This window comes from Arvicanthis niloticus, chromosome 1 (assembly GCF_011762505.2).
Source record: "Arvicanthis niloticus isolate mArvNil1 chromosome 1, mArvNil1.pat.X, whole genome shotgun sequence".
NCBI lineage: Eukaryota > Metazoa > Chordata > Mammalia > Rodentia > Muridae > Arvicanthis > Arvicanthis niloticus.
The window spans coordinates 148368514-148385305 of record NC_047658.1 but is presented as its reverse complement, the minus strand read 5'-3'; the positions used below and the strand labels follow the sequence as shown (position 1 = coordinate 148385305).

Here is a 16792-nt window from a genome sequence, read left to right as displayed (position 1 = left end):
GGAAAGTTTTAACATGAAGTGGCCAAGTACCTACTATGGGTTAAACAGACTTATTAGTGATCTTAGTGTCTTCATGCTTTATGAATATTAGCTCCTTCCTTGTTTCCTGTTTCCTTTTGTTGTGGTGGTGGTGGTGGTGGTCTGTTTTGTTTTTGTTTGTTTTGTTTTTTGAGGCAGGGTTTCTCTGTGCAGCCCTGGCTGTGCTGAAACTTGCTGTATAGATCAGGCTAGCATCGAACTCAGAAATGTACCTGTCTCTACCTCCTGAGTATTGGGATCAAAGGCTTGTGCCTCCATGACCAGCTTTTCTAGTTTCATAATAACCTTTGAAGCAGGCACTTTTGCCCCACTTAGAGTACAGCTGAGAAAGCAGGATAGACAGTCCCACTGAGGTTACAGGAACCGAGTTCAACAGTGACCAGCTGGCTCCAGGGCTGAGCTCTTATACCTTCTGTGGTGCCACAGCCTTAACTGCATATTAGGCATCTGTTAACCCTAAAGTTGGGGTAGAATTTGATTCACAACTTTTTTTTTTGGGGGGGGGTTGGTTTTTTGAGACAGGGTTTCTCTATATGGCCTGGCTGTCCTGGAACTCAAAAATCCACCTGCCTCTCTCTCTGCCTCCCAAGTGCTGGGATTAAAGGCATGCAGCACCACTGCCCGGCTAACTTTTTTTTTCTTCAAGATTTTACTATGTAGCTCTTGGCTGTCCTGGAACTCACTATGTAGACCTGAAACTTACTGCATATAGACAAGGCCAGCCTCAAACTCATAGAGCTCCTCCTGCAGCTGCTTTGGTCCTAGTGCTGGGGTTAAAGGTTCGGGCCAGCCAATCTTCTACTTCGTAGCCTTCAATCAAACTGCAATCTCTCAGCCTCATCTTTTAAAATGAGCATGTGCACAATAGATAGAGATGCAGTGGTCCCAGCCACTTAGGCGAGAGGATCAGGAGTTCAAGGACAGCTTTAGCTGGCTACAAGATTTCCTGTCTCTGCCCCCCAAAACTATAGATGAGAAACCAGGACACAAAGGCAAACTCTTCAGGGTTCTCCCCTGTGCTCTAACTAGCACCCACCACCTCCTTCCTGCCGCTGGGAAAAGATGGAATTGAGTTTGGAGCAAATCTGCACAGAGGAGTTCATAGTTCACAGCTAGGACCACCCTTTAAGAGTGGTCTGGACACAGCCTCCACAAAGAGGGCACAGACAAAAGTTTCTACAGAGGTTTTCTTTCTCTTCCTGTTACAGTCTGTCAGGAACCAGAGCAATCCAAGGCTTTGTCGTCAGAGGTCCCAACAAAAAGAACAAAGGGAACTTTAGTTCTGTGTCCATATCCAGAAGCAGACTTGGCAAGGTCCAGTCCTGGTCCTCCTAAGAGTTAAGGGTTTGGTTCCTGGGAACCTTTCTTTCTCCCCAGAAGTCATCAGTCCTATAACAACTAACTGTGTCTGAGATATCCTATGTCCCCTGCTAACACTGCTTGACTTAGCTTTCTGCTGACCTTGGCTCATTTCCCCCCTCCCCCCCCCCCAAAAAAAAACATGTAAGACAATGAACTTTTTAATAAACTTGCTTGGCATAAGTGATGAGTTTATGCAGACTTCCTGGCCCAGCTATCTGTCTTCTTATTTCTCATCCCTGTCCTTCCATGGTCCACCTCACCCTCCAGGACCCTGTCCTGTGGATTCCTGTCAGCAGTCTCCTCACCTAATGCCAGGCTTCTATTCTAAAATCATTGTCCTTTAGCTCCTTTGTCTTGGCCCTAATCTGTGTCCCCTCTTGTGACTCCTACCAGATTCTCCTCCTGCCTCACAAAATTCAAGATTTCTGTGCTCTTACCTAGTCCTCCATTCCACAACAAGTAAGAAGTGTAAAAAGAAGGTGCCCTTGGAAGCCTGGTTTGGTTGCTCAGGGACTTACAAAGTGTAACTCCCCTTCTCTTCTTCCCTTTCCCCATCTAGGAACTAAGACAATAATCACGTGTGCACCTGCACATAGCTCTATGGAGAAATAAATGAGGTGACCCGATGACCCATGTGACGGGCTCAGTGTTGTCTCCTGCAATCAGTCCTAAGTATGAGAAATGTGTACAACATTGTGCTCCTAAATATTATTAACAGTGTGGCCACGAAAGAGAAAAGGTTAATGAGGACACCTGGGAGCACTCTGCCAAGCTTACCTCCCAGCAGGCTACCTAGTAAGGGAGGCCCCTTTGGTGGGATGAAAGTTAAGCAAACAACTAGAATATATTTTGTTCTCTCTGTGTGTGTGTGTTTGTGTGTGTGTGTGTGTGTTTGTGTGTGTGTGTGTGTGTGTATTTGTGTGTGTGTGTGTTTGTGTGTTTGTGTGTGTGTGTAGCCTGTGTCAGATTGAAATTCTTACTCTTTCTGCTTTAGCTTCCTGAGTTGTGATATTGTTTGAGTACATACAAATGGACTTCTCCAGCACAGGCAGCTAGGATTCTTTGGGCAGTAGGCCAAAGGTACCTGTACCGCCCATCTGGGACAGGATTAGCAATCTTCTTCCTCCTCTTCCTTCTCTTTTTCCTCTTCCTCCTTCTCTTCTTCCTCCTCCTCTTCCTTCTCCTTTTCTTCTTTTTCTCATCCTCCTCCTCTTCTTCCTTAGCTATGTACCTTTATTTTTTATTTGCATGAATATTTTGCCCGTGTGTATGTGCACACACTGATGCATGTCTGGTACCCTCAGAGTCCAGAAAACGGCATTCAATATCCTGGAACTGGGGTATAGAAAATTATAAGGTACCATGTGGGTGCTGGCAACTGAACCAGAGTCTTCTTCAGGAGCAGCAAGTGCTCTTAATCCCTGAAGCCCAAATCAGGAAGAGTTCTTAGACTCCAGAGAAAAGTAAGAATAGACCCATGTATCTTCCTTCAGTGCTTTTAAAAAACAAAAAAACAAAACACAATTTATCTCTAATGAACACAAGACACAAAAATGTGTCTTGGCTAACTATTCTGCCCTCCAAAGCCCAGGTCAGGAGCAGAGAAGCATTTACAGGTTTGAGAATGAAGCAGGGAGAAGGCCACTGGTCATAGCTTAGGTGTAATATGACCTTATCCCTCATGTCCATTCCTACAAGGTCCTCGGGATCCAGCAAAGCTTCTCTTAGGGCACTGCCTGCCCTTCCACCCTAAAGGCAGCATCAGGACCAAACAGGGTCCTGCTATTGTTTGGATGGAAAGTGTCCCCCCCACACCCGAAAGGATCTGTTTTGAAGGATCCTCTTATGACAACGTTGGAAGGAGGGGTTTGGAGAGGTCTTTGGATAGTGAGGGTTCTGCCTCTTTCAATGCAGTCCAAAGATGGATTTAAAATTTAAATAGAAAAGAATTAAAGAAAAGAGCTAAAGAGAAGGCGGGGGGGGGGGGGGGGGGAGTAGAAGATCTATAGAAGGTGAAACTTATTTGTGATAAGCAAATCACTCGGAGGGAGCATGCCCTGGAAAGAATTAGCGTCTCCCAAGACCTTTTCTTCACACTTCCTCTGCTTCCTGACCACCATAAGGCAAGCTCTTGCTGCCATGACTGTGCTGTGTGAGCTTTAGACTGACACTGAACCAAACCACCCCACCCCCACCTGCCACTCCCATTCCCCCACCCCTGTTTAAGTCATTCTCAGGCAGGTCTGACTTCCCAGTTACCTTTCTGTGGGGAGGACCCTTCAGGGTCCGGGCTTGTATTCTTTGCCCTCATCCCAGATCTAGGAATGCTGTCTAAGGAATAATGACCTGGTTGAACTCCAGCCAGACTTGAAATTCTGGACTCTAAGAACCCAAAGCTCCTCTTCTATAGCAATGTTTGATTCCTTAGGCTGGGGGGTGGGGGTGGGGGATGGAGGGGGGACGGAGAGGACTTCCTGGAGGCTCTAACAGCTTTCAAACAATGAGCCTGTGGAACTGGAAAAATCCAGAGAGGATAAGTACTATCCACAGCCCCATTAGGCTCTATTGTCCCTGTGGTACGTGGAGCCTCCTTCAGCCAGCCTTCGACATCTTCCCCTCCCCCCCCCCCCAAACAGTGCCTTATCAAGTACTGAACATTCAAGAGGGCCTGATTTAGAAGGAGTGGGGTGGAGCAAGATATGTGAGGTGTGAAAGGGGTGGCTGCCATTCAGCCCCCAAGGACTCCCTGTGAAGACAACACATGTCTTTGCCTGTAGAACCATCTCTCACATTCATCTCCAAATGTTCAGCTCAGCGCCGGCTGGGAGAAAACTTCTGCCATAGGGTGGGAGGCAGGGAATGAGCCAGGCTGCTGCTTACTGCCTCCGAGCTTCTAGGTGAAGGAGCTGCGCTTCCCTGCAAAACGAAGCTTGGATTCCTGCCCTTAAAATGTGTCATCATTCAACAGGACCAAAGCTGAGCTGGCACTACCAGAAGAAGAAGAAAAGCTTCCTGAGGGCTCCCTCTTGGCTTCAGCCAGACACGGTGGTGCATGTCTTTAATCCTAGCATTTAGGAGGCAAAAGCACACAGCTCTGTGAGCTGTGATTGGAGAAGAGTTTGTATACTACTATGCTTTGAATATTGTTATCATTGAAGGTTCACACATGGCCCAGTAGCAGAGGATCTAGTACTGATAAATCCAAATCAAGGTGAGGGCTTGTCCCAAAGCCTGGGCAAGCATGGCAGGTTGAAGCCAGGGCTTTTGGTGGTTGTGTTTTGGGGTATGTGTGTGTGTGTGTGTGTGTGTGTGTGTGTGTGTGTGTGTGTGTGTGTGTTTATCTATTCCCCTCCCCCTCTTGATCTGGTCCTGCTCACTCTGGCCCAAAGGTTTGTTTGTTTGTTTGTTTATTATATGTATGTCTTCAGACACCCCATAAGAGGGCATCAGATCTCATTATAGATGATTGTGAGCCACCATGTCGTTGCTGGGATTTGAACTCAGGACCTCTGGAAGAGCAGTCAGTGCTCTTAACCGCTGAGCCACCTATCTATTTGGTTTTCTTGAGACAAGGTATCTCTGTGTAGTCTTGGCTGGCCTGGAACTCAATATGTCTTTCAGCCTGGCCTCAAATCACTCATATTAAAAGTATTTTTTCACCCATTGATTCAGTTTGCTATGTCTAATATTTTCTCTGCTACTTATTGTTTGTTTGACTGTTTGATTGTTTTCCTCTTCAAAATAGGATTTCTTCTTGTAGCCCTGGCTGTCCTGGAACTCACTCTGTAGAACAAGCTAGCCTTGAACTCAGAGATCTACCTGCCTCTTCCCTCTGAGGGCTGGGATTAAAGGCATGTACCACCTCTGCCCAGATACCTTTCAATTCTTTAACCGGGAGAAGAAAAACAAACCCTATCAAGAACCTAGATAGTAACATTAATATGATTCCAACTACATTGTGTGTTCAGTGTAGGCAAAGATGGTTGTTTAAACCCAGGAGGGTTGTAGGTATAAATAAGAAACTCAGATGTTTTGAGGGGTGCAAATGTCTTCAAATGGAACTGGGGTCATTGTGGCATTGCCTATGAAAATACCCAAACTTTGAAAGCCAGCTGTGGGGCTGGAGAGATGGCTAGTGGTTAAGAGCACTGACTGCTCTTCCAGAGGTCCTGAGTTCAATTCCCAACAACCACATGGTGGCTCATAGCCATCTGTAATGGGATCCGATGCCCTCTTCTGGTGTATCTGAAGACAGCTACAGTGCACTCATATACATAAAATAAATAAATAAATCTTAAAAAATAAAATAAAATAAAATAAAATAAAATAAAGAAAGAAAGCCGTCTGTGATTGCACAAACCTTTAATCCCAGCATTTAGGAGTCAGAGGCCAAAAGAGTTTTCTTCTAGGCACCACTCCACAGTTACCTGGCATGCCTAACTAACTCACTATAAATGGAACTGCTTGCCCCCTCTTCAATCTCTTACTTTTTTCCTCTCTTCCCTCTCTGTCCCTTCTCCCCCAATTCCCCTGCCCCCTCTCTCTCCACCTGTTCCTAGCCAGCCTCTACTCCTCTTCTCTCTCATGGGGAAGGGATGCCTCACCATTGGCCCACAGAGGCACCCCTTCCTCCACACCAAACATATTGCTGGTTCTTCCCTTTCTTTTTTATAAAACACAACAGTGTGTTATTTCTGAAAATTCAAGGGGAAAGACCACTGACATAAATCGTGGCCAAATTAATTGTACATAGGCTGTTTCTCCCTAAGGCAGGGTTCAAGAGATCAGCACTGGACATGGGGAAGATAGTTTTTAAAGTTCAGGAGTAAGGGTTTCCAAATGGGGGATCTGACAGTCAAATAGGTGAGGTTACAGAAGCAGAAGAAGCTCATAGCAACTTCCTGAAACAAACACATGCTTGCAAGGTGGTCACAACTACTTTTTTTTTTTTTTTTGAAAGTTCAAGATTTTATTGTCTTCATAACAAAATCAACTTATCTGTATCACTTGACCCTTTTTCTTCTTGTCGCCTCCCAGCTCAAAATGCTCACATCTCTTAGGAACCAGCATCCTCCTAGGTCTGCAGTTGGGCTCAGCACATTCAACTCTTAGCACAATCTTCTTTGTAGTTTTAGACTTTTGGCAGAAAACAGGCTTAGTCTGCCCACCATAGCCACTGCATTTCCTCTCATAACAAGCTTTCCCTGGGCATACAAGGAATCCTTGCCCTTCTTGTACTGGGTCACACTTCATGGGGTTGGTGCTTCCCACATTTCTTGCAGGATGTCCAGTGGGTTTTAGGAACATTCACCATGCTGGCAGGAGCACTATCAACTCAGAAAGAAATAGAATTTGTATTATTATTATTATATTTTTTAAACTTTTATTTATATGAGTGCACTGTACCTTTCTTCAGACATACCAGAAGAGGGCCTAGGATCTCATTACAGATGGTTATAAGCCATCATGTGGTTGCTGGGAATTGAACTCAGGACCTCTGGAAGAGCAGTCAGTGCTCTTAACCAGTGAGCCATCTCTCATAACAACTTTTTGAAACAAAGGCAGGGTTGCCATTTCCTGGAACAGGCAGTACAGAGCCTGTAGTTAAGGTTACAGGTAGGGCATAGCCCAGTACTTGAGAAACAGATTTATTCATAAATAGGAAATGAACCAAGTTTGTGTTTACTATAAGATGGCTCTCAAGCCTAAAATGGAGGCAGGCTGGTTTATCAAGTGTGACATCTAAGGCTGTCCCTCAGACTCAAGTCCAGTTTGCTTCACAGTGAGCATCAGGCCAGCCAAAGCTCTGTAGCAAAAGCCTGTCTCATGAAAATCAACCCAACAAACTAATGAATTATATACTTTACGTGATTGAAGTGTATTTTACTTAAAGTGTATCTCATATCTCAAAGCTGTTTTTAGAAAGTTGTAAACAGTTATTAAAGGGATGGGGGACACCACCCACAAGAGCCCTTGCTCTTGGGAGGAAAAGTAGGCAGTGGTTCTGGGAGCCCAAGATGATGGCTATCTGCTAGGAAGACAAGCCTCCATTTAGGGGTCCTGGACCACGGAGCTCTAGCTCAGGATTCTCACAGGGGTGTTGTGTTTTCACAGGGATGAAAACACAAGGTTCTTGAAGAGCTAGAGACAGAAAGAGGGACAAAGGAGAACAAAGACTAGAACCATCCTTAGTTATCAGAATCTAGACCTAGCTGCTGCTCAGCCACAGTTACAGCCCGGCTCGTCCTTAGACTGGCAGGCACCCTACCCAGAGCACTGTTTATGAATCTCTAGCAAGCAAACTTCCAGGGGCCTGGATTTCTCAGTTGGGGAAGTGAGTTTGCAAGCTCAGCCACATCAAAGTTACTGGGTGACTGCCCACCCCTTTCTGGCAGCTTGCTAGGGACTTGAAGAGCCTGGCTGCTTGCTCCTGCTCTGAAACTTTTAGCCTTCTTCAGAGGCCTATAAGAAGGATGCCCACTGGCCCTCTGTGGGCCTGACTTCTCACTTTTTTTTTTTTTTTGGTTTTTCAAGACAGGGTTTCTCTGTATAACTCTCTCTCTCTCTCTCTCTCTCTCTCTCTCTCTCTCTCTCTCTCTCTCTTTTGGTTTTTCGAGACAGGGTTTCTCTGTGTAGTTCTGGCTGTCCTGGAACTCACTCTGTAGACCAGGCTGGCCTCAAACTCAGAAATCCGCCTGCCTCTGCCTCCCAAGTGCTGGAATTAAAGGCATGCGCCACCACCGCCCGGCTAGAAACCTTGTCTCTAAAAACAATAACAACAACAAAAAAAAAAAAAGAAAGAAAAAAAAAGAAAAAAGAAAGAAAGAAAGAAGGAAAGAAAGAAAAAGAAAAAAGGGAGAGGATCCACTGGGAAAGACTGTTCTTTTCCCGTGACCAAAAAAAAAAAAAAAAAAAATTACCTTTACACATTTGTTTTTTGTTTGTTTGTTTTTGAGACAGGATTTTCTGTGTAGCCCTGTCTGTCCTGAAACTCCCCTTGTAGACCAGGCTAGCATTGAGCTCACAGAGATCCACTTGCCTCTGCCTGACAAGTGCTGGCTTTACAAATTTTAAAGGACTTAATCAAAGACAATTCCCCTCTGGGTAGTTGAACAAGGGCAGTTTGCTCTCTGGCTACTACTAACAACACATTGCCCACCCCCAGCAGTTGACTAACCAGTGACTAACTCTTCCCCACAGGTGACATGGGCTAGCCTCATTTTTCCTCATCCTCTGCTTGAAGCTCACTTCCCTGCTCCATGAAGCTGCTGAATTTGAGAGGTGTGGTTCTGCCTCCCTTGGGCTTTTATTTCAGTTCTGCCCGTCTACCCCGCAGGGACCGGGTGGAAAGGGATGCTAAACACCTTGCACGAATTGCCTTGCCATAGCCACATAACAGCAAACAGATTTTCAGACACTGAAACTTTGAAATTCAGTCACCTGTCCCATGTCACATAGCAGGATGTGGCTTCAAACCCAGGCATCTTAGTACTCAGTAGTAACTGTGTCCCAGTCAGCTAGTCCTGATGAGCCTCTTAGGACAATAGAGGCTCTCTCCATCCCTCGGGCTAGCTAGAGCTCTAAATTACACACCCAAGCCACAGACTTCCTCTTTGTTTGGGACAAGAGGCTAACCTTTAATTTCCCCTTCCTACTGCCTGGTGTCCTAACAGATTACAAAACCACTGACCTAAGGAGGACCTTCCTGTTCTTTCTGCCCGTAGCTCTCTGGGTACAGTAGTTCTGTTCTCTCCCTTGGAGCCACACAGGTGGTTTTTTATAGATATGCCTGCCGACAGATGTCTCTCCCAGCTTTGCCCAGCCGGCTCGTGTGCCCTTGGGGAGTCACTGAACCCTCTGAGACCAGGTTTTTCCGTTTGTGAAATGGGGAGGCTGGCTGTGCTCTCTCTCCTAAACTTGAATCATAAACAGGTTCTGGAACTCGAGGCTAGTTTCGTAGACAGCAGCGACACTTCACACTCCTCACCTGCTCACCATGTCCCCTGTGGTCAGCACCTTGCTTGCTTGCATACTCCTATTAATGTTTGTGAACCCTATGAGCAAGCATTCTTATTTTATCATGCCCATTTTATAGATTAAAAAATTCTGAGGCTGGGAGATTTATTTATTATTCGTTCTATAAATTCTGTTCCCTAATACATTTATAATAAATCTACATAAATCTTTATTTATATAACATATATGAGGGATTATTAGAATGGGTTTCTGGCTGTGGTTCAGCCAGTCCAACGATGGCTATCTAACAATGGAAGATCTAAGAATCCAGTAGTTGTTGAGTACGCATGCAGCTGGATGTCTTAGCTGTTCTTTAGTTTACACCAGAACGCCAAAGATGTAGGTTCTGATGCCAGTGAAGGAATGGACTCACTCACTAGCAAGGAAGAAGGAGCAAGCTTCCTTATAGGCTGCCAGAAGAAGGTGTGGCCAAGATCAAAGGTGCATCTTCTCACCTCAGAGATCCAGATTAGGGGCCCAATGGTGCTGGTGCACACTTTTAATCCAAGCACTCAGGAGGCAGAGGCAGGCAGATCTCTGTGAGTTCAAGGCCAGCCTGGTCTACAGAGTCAGTTCCAGAACAGTCAGGACTATGCAGAGAAACCCTGTCTCAAAAAAGATGCAGAAAACAAGAACAAACAAACAACAACAAAACCCAAAAAACAATAGCCAAAAAAAACCCTTCCAAACCAAACAAACCAAAAGTCAAACCAAAACCAAAACAAAGATTAGATTAGAAGTGAACCCTCCCACTTCTAATTTTTTTTTTTTTTTAAAGAAAAAAATGCCTCACAAGGGTGCTTAACCATTTGGATTCTGGTTCATTCCAGATGTAGTCAGGTTGACAACCAAGAACAGCTATCACAGAGAATAAGGTAATTTGCTCAAGGTTATACATAGCAAGTGGTGACACGGGTCCTGGTTCATGGTTTAAGAGTAGTGTGAGCCAGGCAGTGGTGGCACACGCCTTTTATCTCAGCACTTGGAGGCAGAGGCAGGTGGATTTCTGAGTTTGAGGACAATCTGGTCTACAGAGTGAGTTCCAGGACAGCCAGGGCTATACAGGGAAACCCTGACTCAAAACAACCCCCCCCCCAAAAAAAAAAGAGTAGCGTGTATCCTATGGGTGGTGTCTGTGGTTTATGTAGTGTGAGGAATCCTGGACTTGATAGAGCCTCTTGACAGAAGCCAGCTATAGAATTTGTGGTAGGGAAGTTGATACTTCACCAAGAGGTGAGCCCTGCAGTGGAGGGCAGAGGTGTGCTTCTTGTGCACACAGTTTGGAGGTGAGGAGGTTTCTGTTGTTCCCTAAAGGGCAAGAAGAGTGGGCCTCTCAATCTCAAACTGCAAAATCCTAGTTGAGCTAACATTTTAGCCTTTCCGTATGGGTATAGCCCAGGTTGCTTGAACTGCTCCCTCTTGTGGTGATGATGCGACTCTACACTCATGCAAAGTACCATGAACTGGTTTTTGTTTCTTTTATTTTTGTGTTAATTTTAATTGTCAACTTGATAGGATTTATAATCAAATAAAAGGCATATTTCTGGTGTAGTGTGTGTGGTGTACCTAATGGCATTTCCAGAAATGTTTAACAGAGGTGGGAGAGACCTACCCATATGTGGACAGCAACATTCAATGGGCCAGGGTCCTAGAATAAGAAGTGAGTACAATCGGCCTTTGTCTGTCTGTCTGTCTGTCTGTCTGTCTGTCTGTCTGTGCTTCCTGAATGCAAGCACAATGTGCAGCTGCCTAACACTCCTAGCACCTTGCTTTCCCTACCACCTTCTACTTCTTCTACCTTCTGTGACACAAAATAAATTCCTTTTTAAATAGCTTTGTTTTAAATAGCACCTTGCTTTCCCTACCACCTTCTACTTCTACTACCTTCTGTGACACAAAATAAATTCCTTTTTAAATAGCTTTGTTGGACACTTTGTCCCGGCAGTGAGAAAAGTCACTAATGGACAGCCATTTTCACATGGACTCCAAATGATGTCTCAGTGGGTTTAGTATTGTATAAAACATAAAAAAAAAAAAATACAGTATGAGCTGAACATTGTAGTGTACGTCTGTAATTCAAGCACTTTACATACTGAGGCAGGAGGATTGCCATGAGTCCCAAACAAGAATGTGTTTGAAAGAGTTAAAATTTTTTAAACCTTCCACAGATGGAGTCAAGAGTGCACATCAGCTTGTTCTGCGTTCTGAGTCCTAGGAAACTAGCTATCCACAAGACAAAATAAATGATAGATTGAATAGAGTTCAGAGCTGGGAGTTCAAGATATCGTGATCAAGAGCTATGGGTACCAGGAACTAAAAACTGACCATAAGATAGATTGAATAGGGTTTGAGCTGAGAGTTCAAGTTACCGTTCCTGTGCACCCTGGATACCAGGAGAGTTTGAGTTGGGAGTTCTCAGCGTGGCCATACATCCTGGATACCAGGAACTTGGCTGATTACGTATAGGCTCTTAGAGAATAGCCAGTTCCTTGTGCCCTGTCACAAACTGAATAATGGGCTGGGACTTTCCAATAGCCCTCCTTTACTCCCCCTGGGTTGTGGTTCCCCCCTGAGTTGTGGTTTTGGGCTTTAAATTCTCTCTGTCTCCAAAGCCCCGGTGTCAGACCCCATTGCCCCTGCATGGGCTACAGGTCTTGACCTTAATATACTGATTAAAATATGCCTCTTGCTGATTACATCAAGTTTGGTGTCTTGCAGTTATTGGGGTGGCCTCGAATTCCCGAGGTTTGGGTGAGGTCCTCCATTCGTGAGGGCCTTACATATTACATGGCAAGAACCTGATTGCCCCATTCCTTCTCCCTGCAAATGATAAGATAAAATAAAATAAAAACAATAGAAAAGAAAACAAGAGTATGAGCCATCCCTTCAGTCCCTCTATTTTTAAAGATACATGCAGGTAAGTATATAACTACACAATAACACTCAGTGAATACATCCATATAAACCTTTAAAATATTAGAATATAACTACATGTCTTGTCCTTACTCTTAGCTGTTACCAGATTTCAATATTCTGGGGTCCTTTTGTTTTTTAAATTAAATAGAACCACATGATACACATTCTTTTATGTCTGGAGTCTTTCATTCAACCTGACTCATACTTTCTTTTTTTGTTGTTGTTTTTTGTTTTGTTTTGTTTTGTTTTTCAAGACAGGGTTTCTCTGTGTAGCCCTGGCTGTCCTGGAACTCACTCTGTAGACCAAGCTGGCCTCGAGCTCAGAAATCCACCTGCCTCTGCCTCCCAAGTGCTGGGATTAAAGGCATGCACCACCACTGCCTGGCTTGACTCATACTTTCACATAGCAGATTTCTGTGTATACTACGCAGAAGCTGCTGTTTATAAATGATGAAATATTTCATTACATATCATTAATCAGGTAACAGTGGATCTGATCTATTCTGTTGATGGGAGTTTGCTCATTTCTAGTACTCAATCATCTCTCCTTTTAGCAAGTGATCACCTCTGTTGGGTGTGTATCTGGGAATGGATTTCTGGGTAGAGTAATAGACATTTTTTAGTAGATACTACTAGACCAAGCCAGATGTTACGGCTCATGCCTGTAACCCCATCACTTAGGAAGTGGAGGCAGAAGAATTGCTGTGAGTTTAAGGCCAACATGGGTCACATGAGACCTTGTTTCAGCCGGGCGGTGGTGGCGCACGCCTTTAATCCCAGCACTTGGGAGGCAGAGGCAGGCGGATTTCTGAGTTCGAGGCTAGCCTGGTCTACAGAGTTAGTTCCAGGACAGCCGGGGCTACACAGAGAAACCCTGTCTCTAAAAAAACAAAAACAAAAACAATAAAAAAAAAAACCAAAAACAACAACAACAAAAAAAAAGAGTCCTTGTTTCAAAATACAAACAAGAAGTAGGGGCTGAAGAGATGGCTCAGCGGTTAAGAGCACTGACTGCTCTTCCAGAGGTCCCAAGTTTAATTCCCAGCAACCACATGGTGGCTCACAACTATCTGGAATGGAACCCAGTTCTTACATACATAAAAATAAATAAATCTTTCTTTAAAGAAAAAGAATTGCCGGGCAGTGGTGGCACAAGCCTTTAATCCCAGCACTTAGGAGGCAGAGGCAGGCGAATTTCTGAGTTTGAGGCCCGCTTGGTCTACAGAGTGAGTCCCAAGATAGCCAGGGCTACACAGAGAAACCCTGTCTTGAAAAACAAAAACAAACAAACAAACAAAAAAAAAAAAGAAGAAGAAGAAGAAAAAAAAAAAAAAAAGAATTCATACTGCTACCGTTCTTGCGGAAGAGCTGAGATCAGTTTCTAGCAGACAGCTCATAACTGCTGGTAACTCCAGCGCCAGGGGATAATCTGATGCTTCTGGCCTCCACGGGCACCTGAATTCATACCATCACATAGATGTACACATAATTTAAGAAAAATAGCACTAGCAGTTTTCCAAAGTGCCCATATCAACCTTTCATTCCAACAGCAGCACACGGAGACAGCAGGGCTGCTCCTTCAGTTTTGCCTTTCAGACGGATATTCCCTGTGGTTTCAATTTGCAAAGCACGTCTTGTTGCTTTTTTTTTCTCCTGAGGCCAAGATGTTTTCTTTTTTTATATACCTCCATAGTTTCTGACTTTTGGGTTTTGGTTTTTTTTCTTAACTTTATTATGTGTTTTGTTTGTTCGTTTTTGTTTTTTGAGATAGGTTCTCGTGTAGTCCTGAAAGTCTTGGAGTTCGCTATATCAATATATAGACCAGGCTTGCCTTGAAATCACGGAGATCAACCTACCTCTGTTGTCTAGGCGCTGGGATTTAGATAGGATTTTGCGTCTTGCAGTGTGGTAAACTAGGATGGCTTTAAACATCACGGCAATCCTCCAGTTTGCTGGCCAACCGATTTTGTTGTTGTTGTTTTGTTTGCTTTTTCGAGACAGGGTTTCTCTATATAGCCTGACCCGATTTTTTGAGAGTAATATAAAATTGTCTTTTAATTCCAAAGAAATTCTCGTTTAATAAGACTTTCTCCACGGCCATGAATTGTGGCCGTGCAGCAGGAGCCCATAGCATCCGAAATAGAGGAACTCATTTCCTAGAGTAAGATCTCAGAGTAACTAGGAGCCCCAGACCGGATGTTGATTGGTCTTGCCGTGGCAACAGACTGGAGACAGGAAGTGACATCAGAGGAAAAGGAGGCGAAGCCGGCTCCGGGCAGACACGTGGGTTCTGCCGTGAGTTCTGCTGTCTTTTCGGTGTGTCTGGACGCGAGTTTTCTAGCGAGTCCGAGCCACCGTTTGGTCAACATGGGTCGCTCGGGGAAATTGCCCTCCGGTGTCTCGGCCAAGCTGAAGCGCTGGAAGAAAGGCCACAGCAGCGACAGCAACCCCGCCACTTGCCGCCATCGCCAGGCCGCTCGCAGCCGCTTCTTCAGCCGCCCGTCAGGTAGCCCGGCCGTGGGATTCCTTGGGCAGCGTCTGTGGCATTCGGCCTGCCACATTAGAATGCCAGCCCTGGGGCTCACAGTGAAGACCCGCCCCTCGAGTTTGACAGATGCGGAAGCTATCCTCTGAAGGGAAATGAGTTGTCTAGGATACTGCGGCCTCAGGGTTGACATATGTAGCCTTCACTACCCTTGGGTGGCTCGTTAGAGTTGTGTTTGTGTTGAGGGAGTCTTAGGGATCGAACCCAGGACCTTGTGCATGCTAACTAAACACTCATCTACTAACCCACATCTTCAGCCTTCGGGTGTCTGTACAGTATACGACCCTGGCTCTGGATGTCGCTGTACCTGTAGTAGAGAGAAGCAGAAGCAGATCTGGGGTTCCTTTCTCTTGGCTTTGAAAGTCACAAAGGTACACAGGGCTTTGCAGGCAAGCCGGGTTCGAAATCCAGCCACTGGGATTGGGGGTCTAAACCCTCTTTCTTAGGGGTTCTGTTCTTTCAGCCAAAGGAAGTTTGGGTGGAAATGGGGCCATTACCTTTTTACTCTGGTTCTCAGGAAAGAGTGACCTGACAGTTGATGCTGTGAAGTTGCATAATGAGCTGCAGTCGGGGACCCTGAGCCTGGGCAAAAGCCAAGCCCCTGAGACGACCATGGACCAAGACCCGGAGGTGGCTTTCACTGAGAAGTCCTCGGGCACGTTTCTGAGTGGCTTGTCTGACTGTACAAACGTCACCTTCAGCAAAGTGCAGCGCTTCTGGGAATCCAACTCAGCTGCTCACAAAGAGGTAAGAGATTGGTTGCAGAGTTTGTAGGGCAGTAGGCGGGGCACATTCAAGACTTCTTACATACAGCTCTGGTGACAGCAGCTGGTATTTCTGGATGATGTGTCACCTCTCTCTTGCCCTTTGTACCCTTTACATATACCCTCCTTGGGTAGAGTCCCCTTTAAAAATGTGTGTGGTAATGTGCATATATATTTTAAAATTCTTGTTTTTTTGTTTTTTTTTTTTTTTTGAGACAAGGCTTTCTTATGTAGACCAGTCTGGCTTCAAATTCGTAGAGATCAATCTGCCTTTGCCTCTCAAGTGCTAGGGTTAATGGTTTGTGTCATCATGCTCAACAAAGCATATTTATTTTTATTGTGTGTGCCATGGCATGGGCATGAAGGTCAGAAGACAACTTTAGGGAGACCTTTCTCTTCCTTCCACCGTGCAGGGTTCCAGGATCAGATTCAGCTTGGCAGGTTCAGAAGCAAATTCCTTTACTGGCTGAGCCGTGTGGGTTGCCCCAGAGTCCACTTTTTTTTTTTTAAGATTTATTTATTTTATTTATATGGGTACACTGTAGCTGTCTTCAGACACACCAGAAGAGGGCACCCAATTCCATTACAGATGGTTGTGAGGCACCATGTGGTTGCTGGGAATTGAACTCAGGACCTCTGGAAGAGCAGTCAGTGCTCTTAACCACTGAGCCATCTCTCTAGTGCCCCCCACCCCCACCCCCCAGTCCACTTTTTAAAGAATGTCTCTGCTGACTAAAATCCTTGAGTGTAGAAATGGTTTCAACATTTGTCTCCCCAACTGCACTTCACACAGGAATTTTCCCATGTATTTTCAGGGACGCCAGTGTTTAAGTTCATGGTAAATAACTGTGGTTAGGATTTGTTTTGTTTAACAAGGAATGTTTTACTTAATTTACATTTCAAAGTTAATATGTTTATATTTTTCATTATTTAAATGAAGAATATAAATAAATATAATAAATATAGATAAAGTGCTGCAATATACAAAGATATATAAATAGATTAAACTGTTACAACTAGTCTCCAGTTTGAGTCCCTCCAGTGAGTATTGTTAATGGGTCACTGTGTGTATTTCTAGACTAGCACTGCCCAGTAGAACTGTAAAGTGGACCACATGTATAATTTTGAATTTTTAGAAGCTACATTTATA

General features: G+C 44.7%; 1 protein-coding gene and 1 pseudogene across 1 annotated transcript in view; one reads left to right on the top strand and one right to left on the bottom strand.

Moving 5' to 3' along the window:
- Positions 1 to 6255: 6255 nt before the first annotated feature.
- LOC117696436 (large ribosomal subunit protein eL42-like) lies at positions 6256 to 6720 on the bottom strand (annotated as a pseudogene).
- Positions 6721 to 14578: 7858 nt separating this feature from the next.
- Rrp12 (ribosomal RNA processing 12 homolog) overlaps positions 14579 to 16792 on the top strand; it is a 32414-nt gene continuing 30200 nt past the window's right edge. Inside the window, exons 1-2 of the mRNA XM_034486285.2 lie at positions 14579 to 14839; positions 15396 to 15625. Of these exons, the coding sequence (XP_034342176.1) occupies positions 14701 to 14839; positions 15396 to 15625 (369 nt within the window). The 5' untranslated portion in view covers positions 14579 to 14700. The remainder of the gene's footprint in view (positions 14840 to 15395; positions 15626 to 16792) is intronic.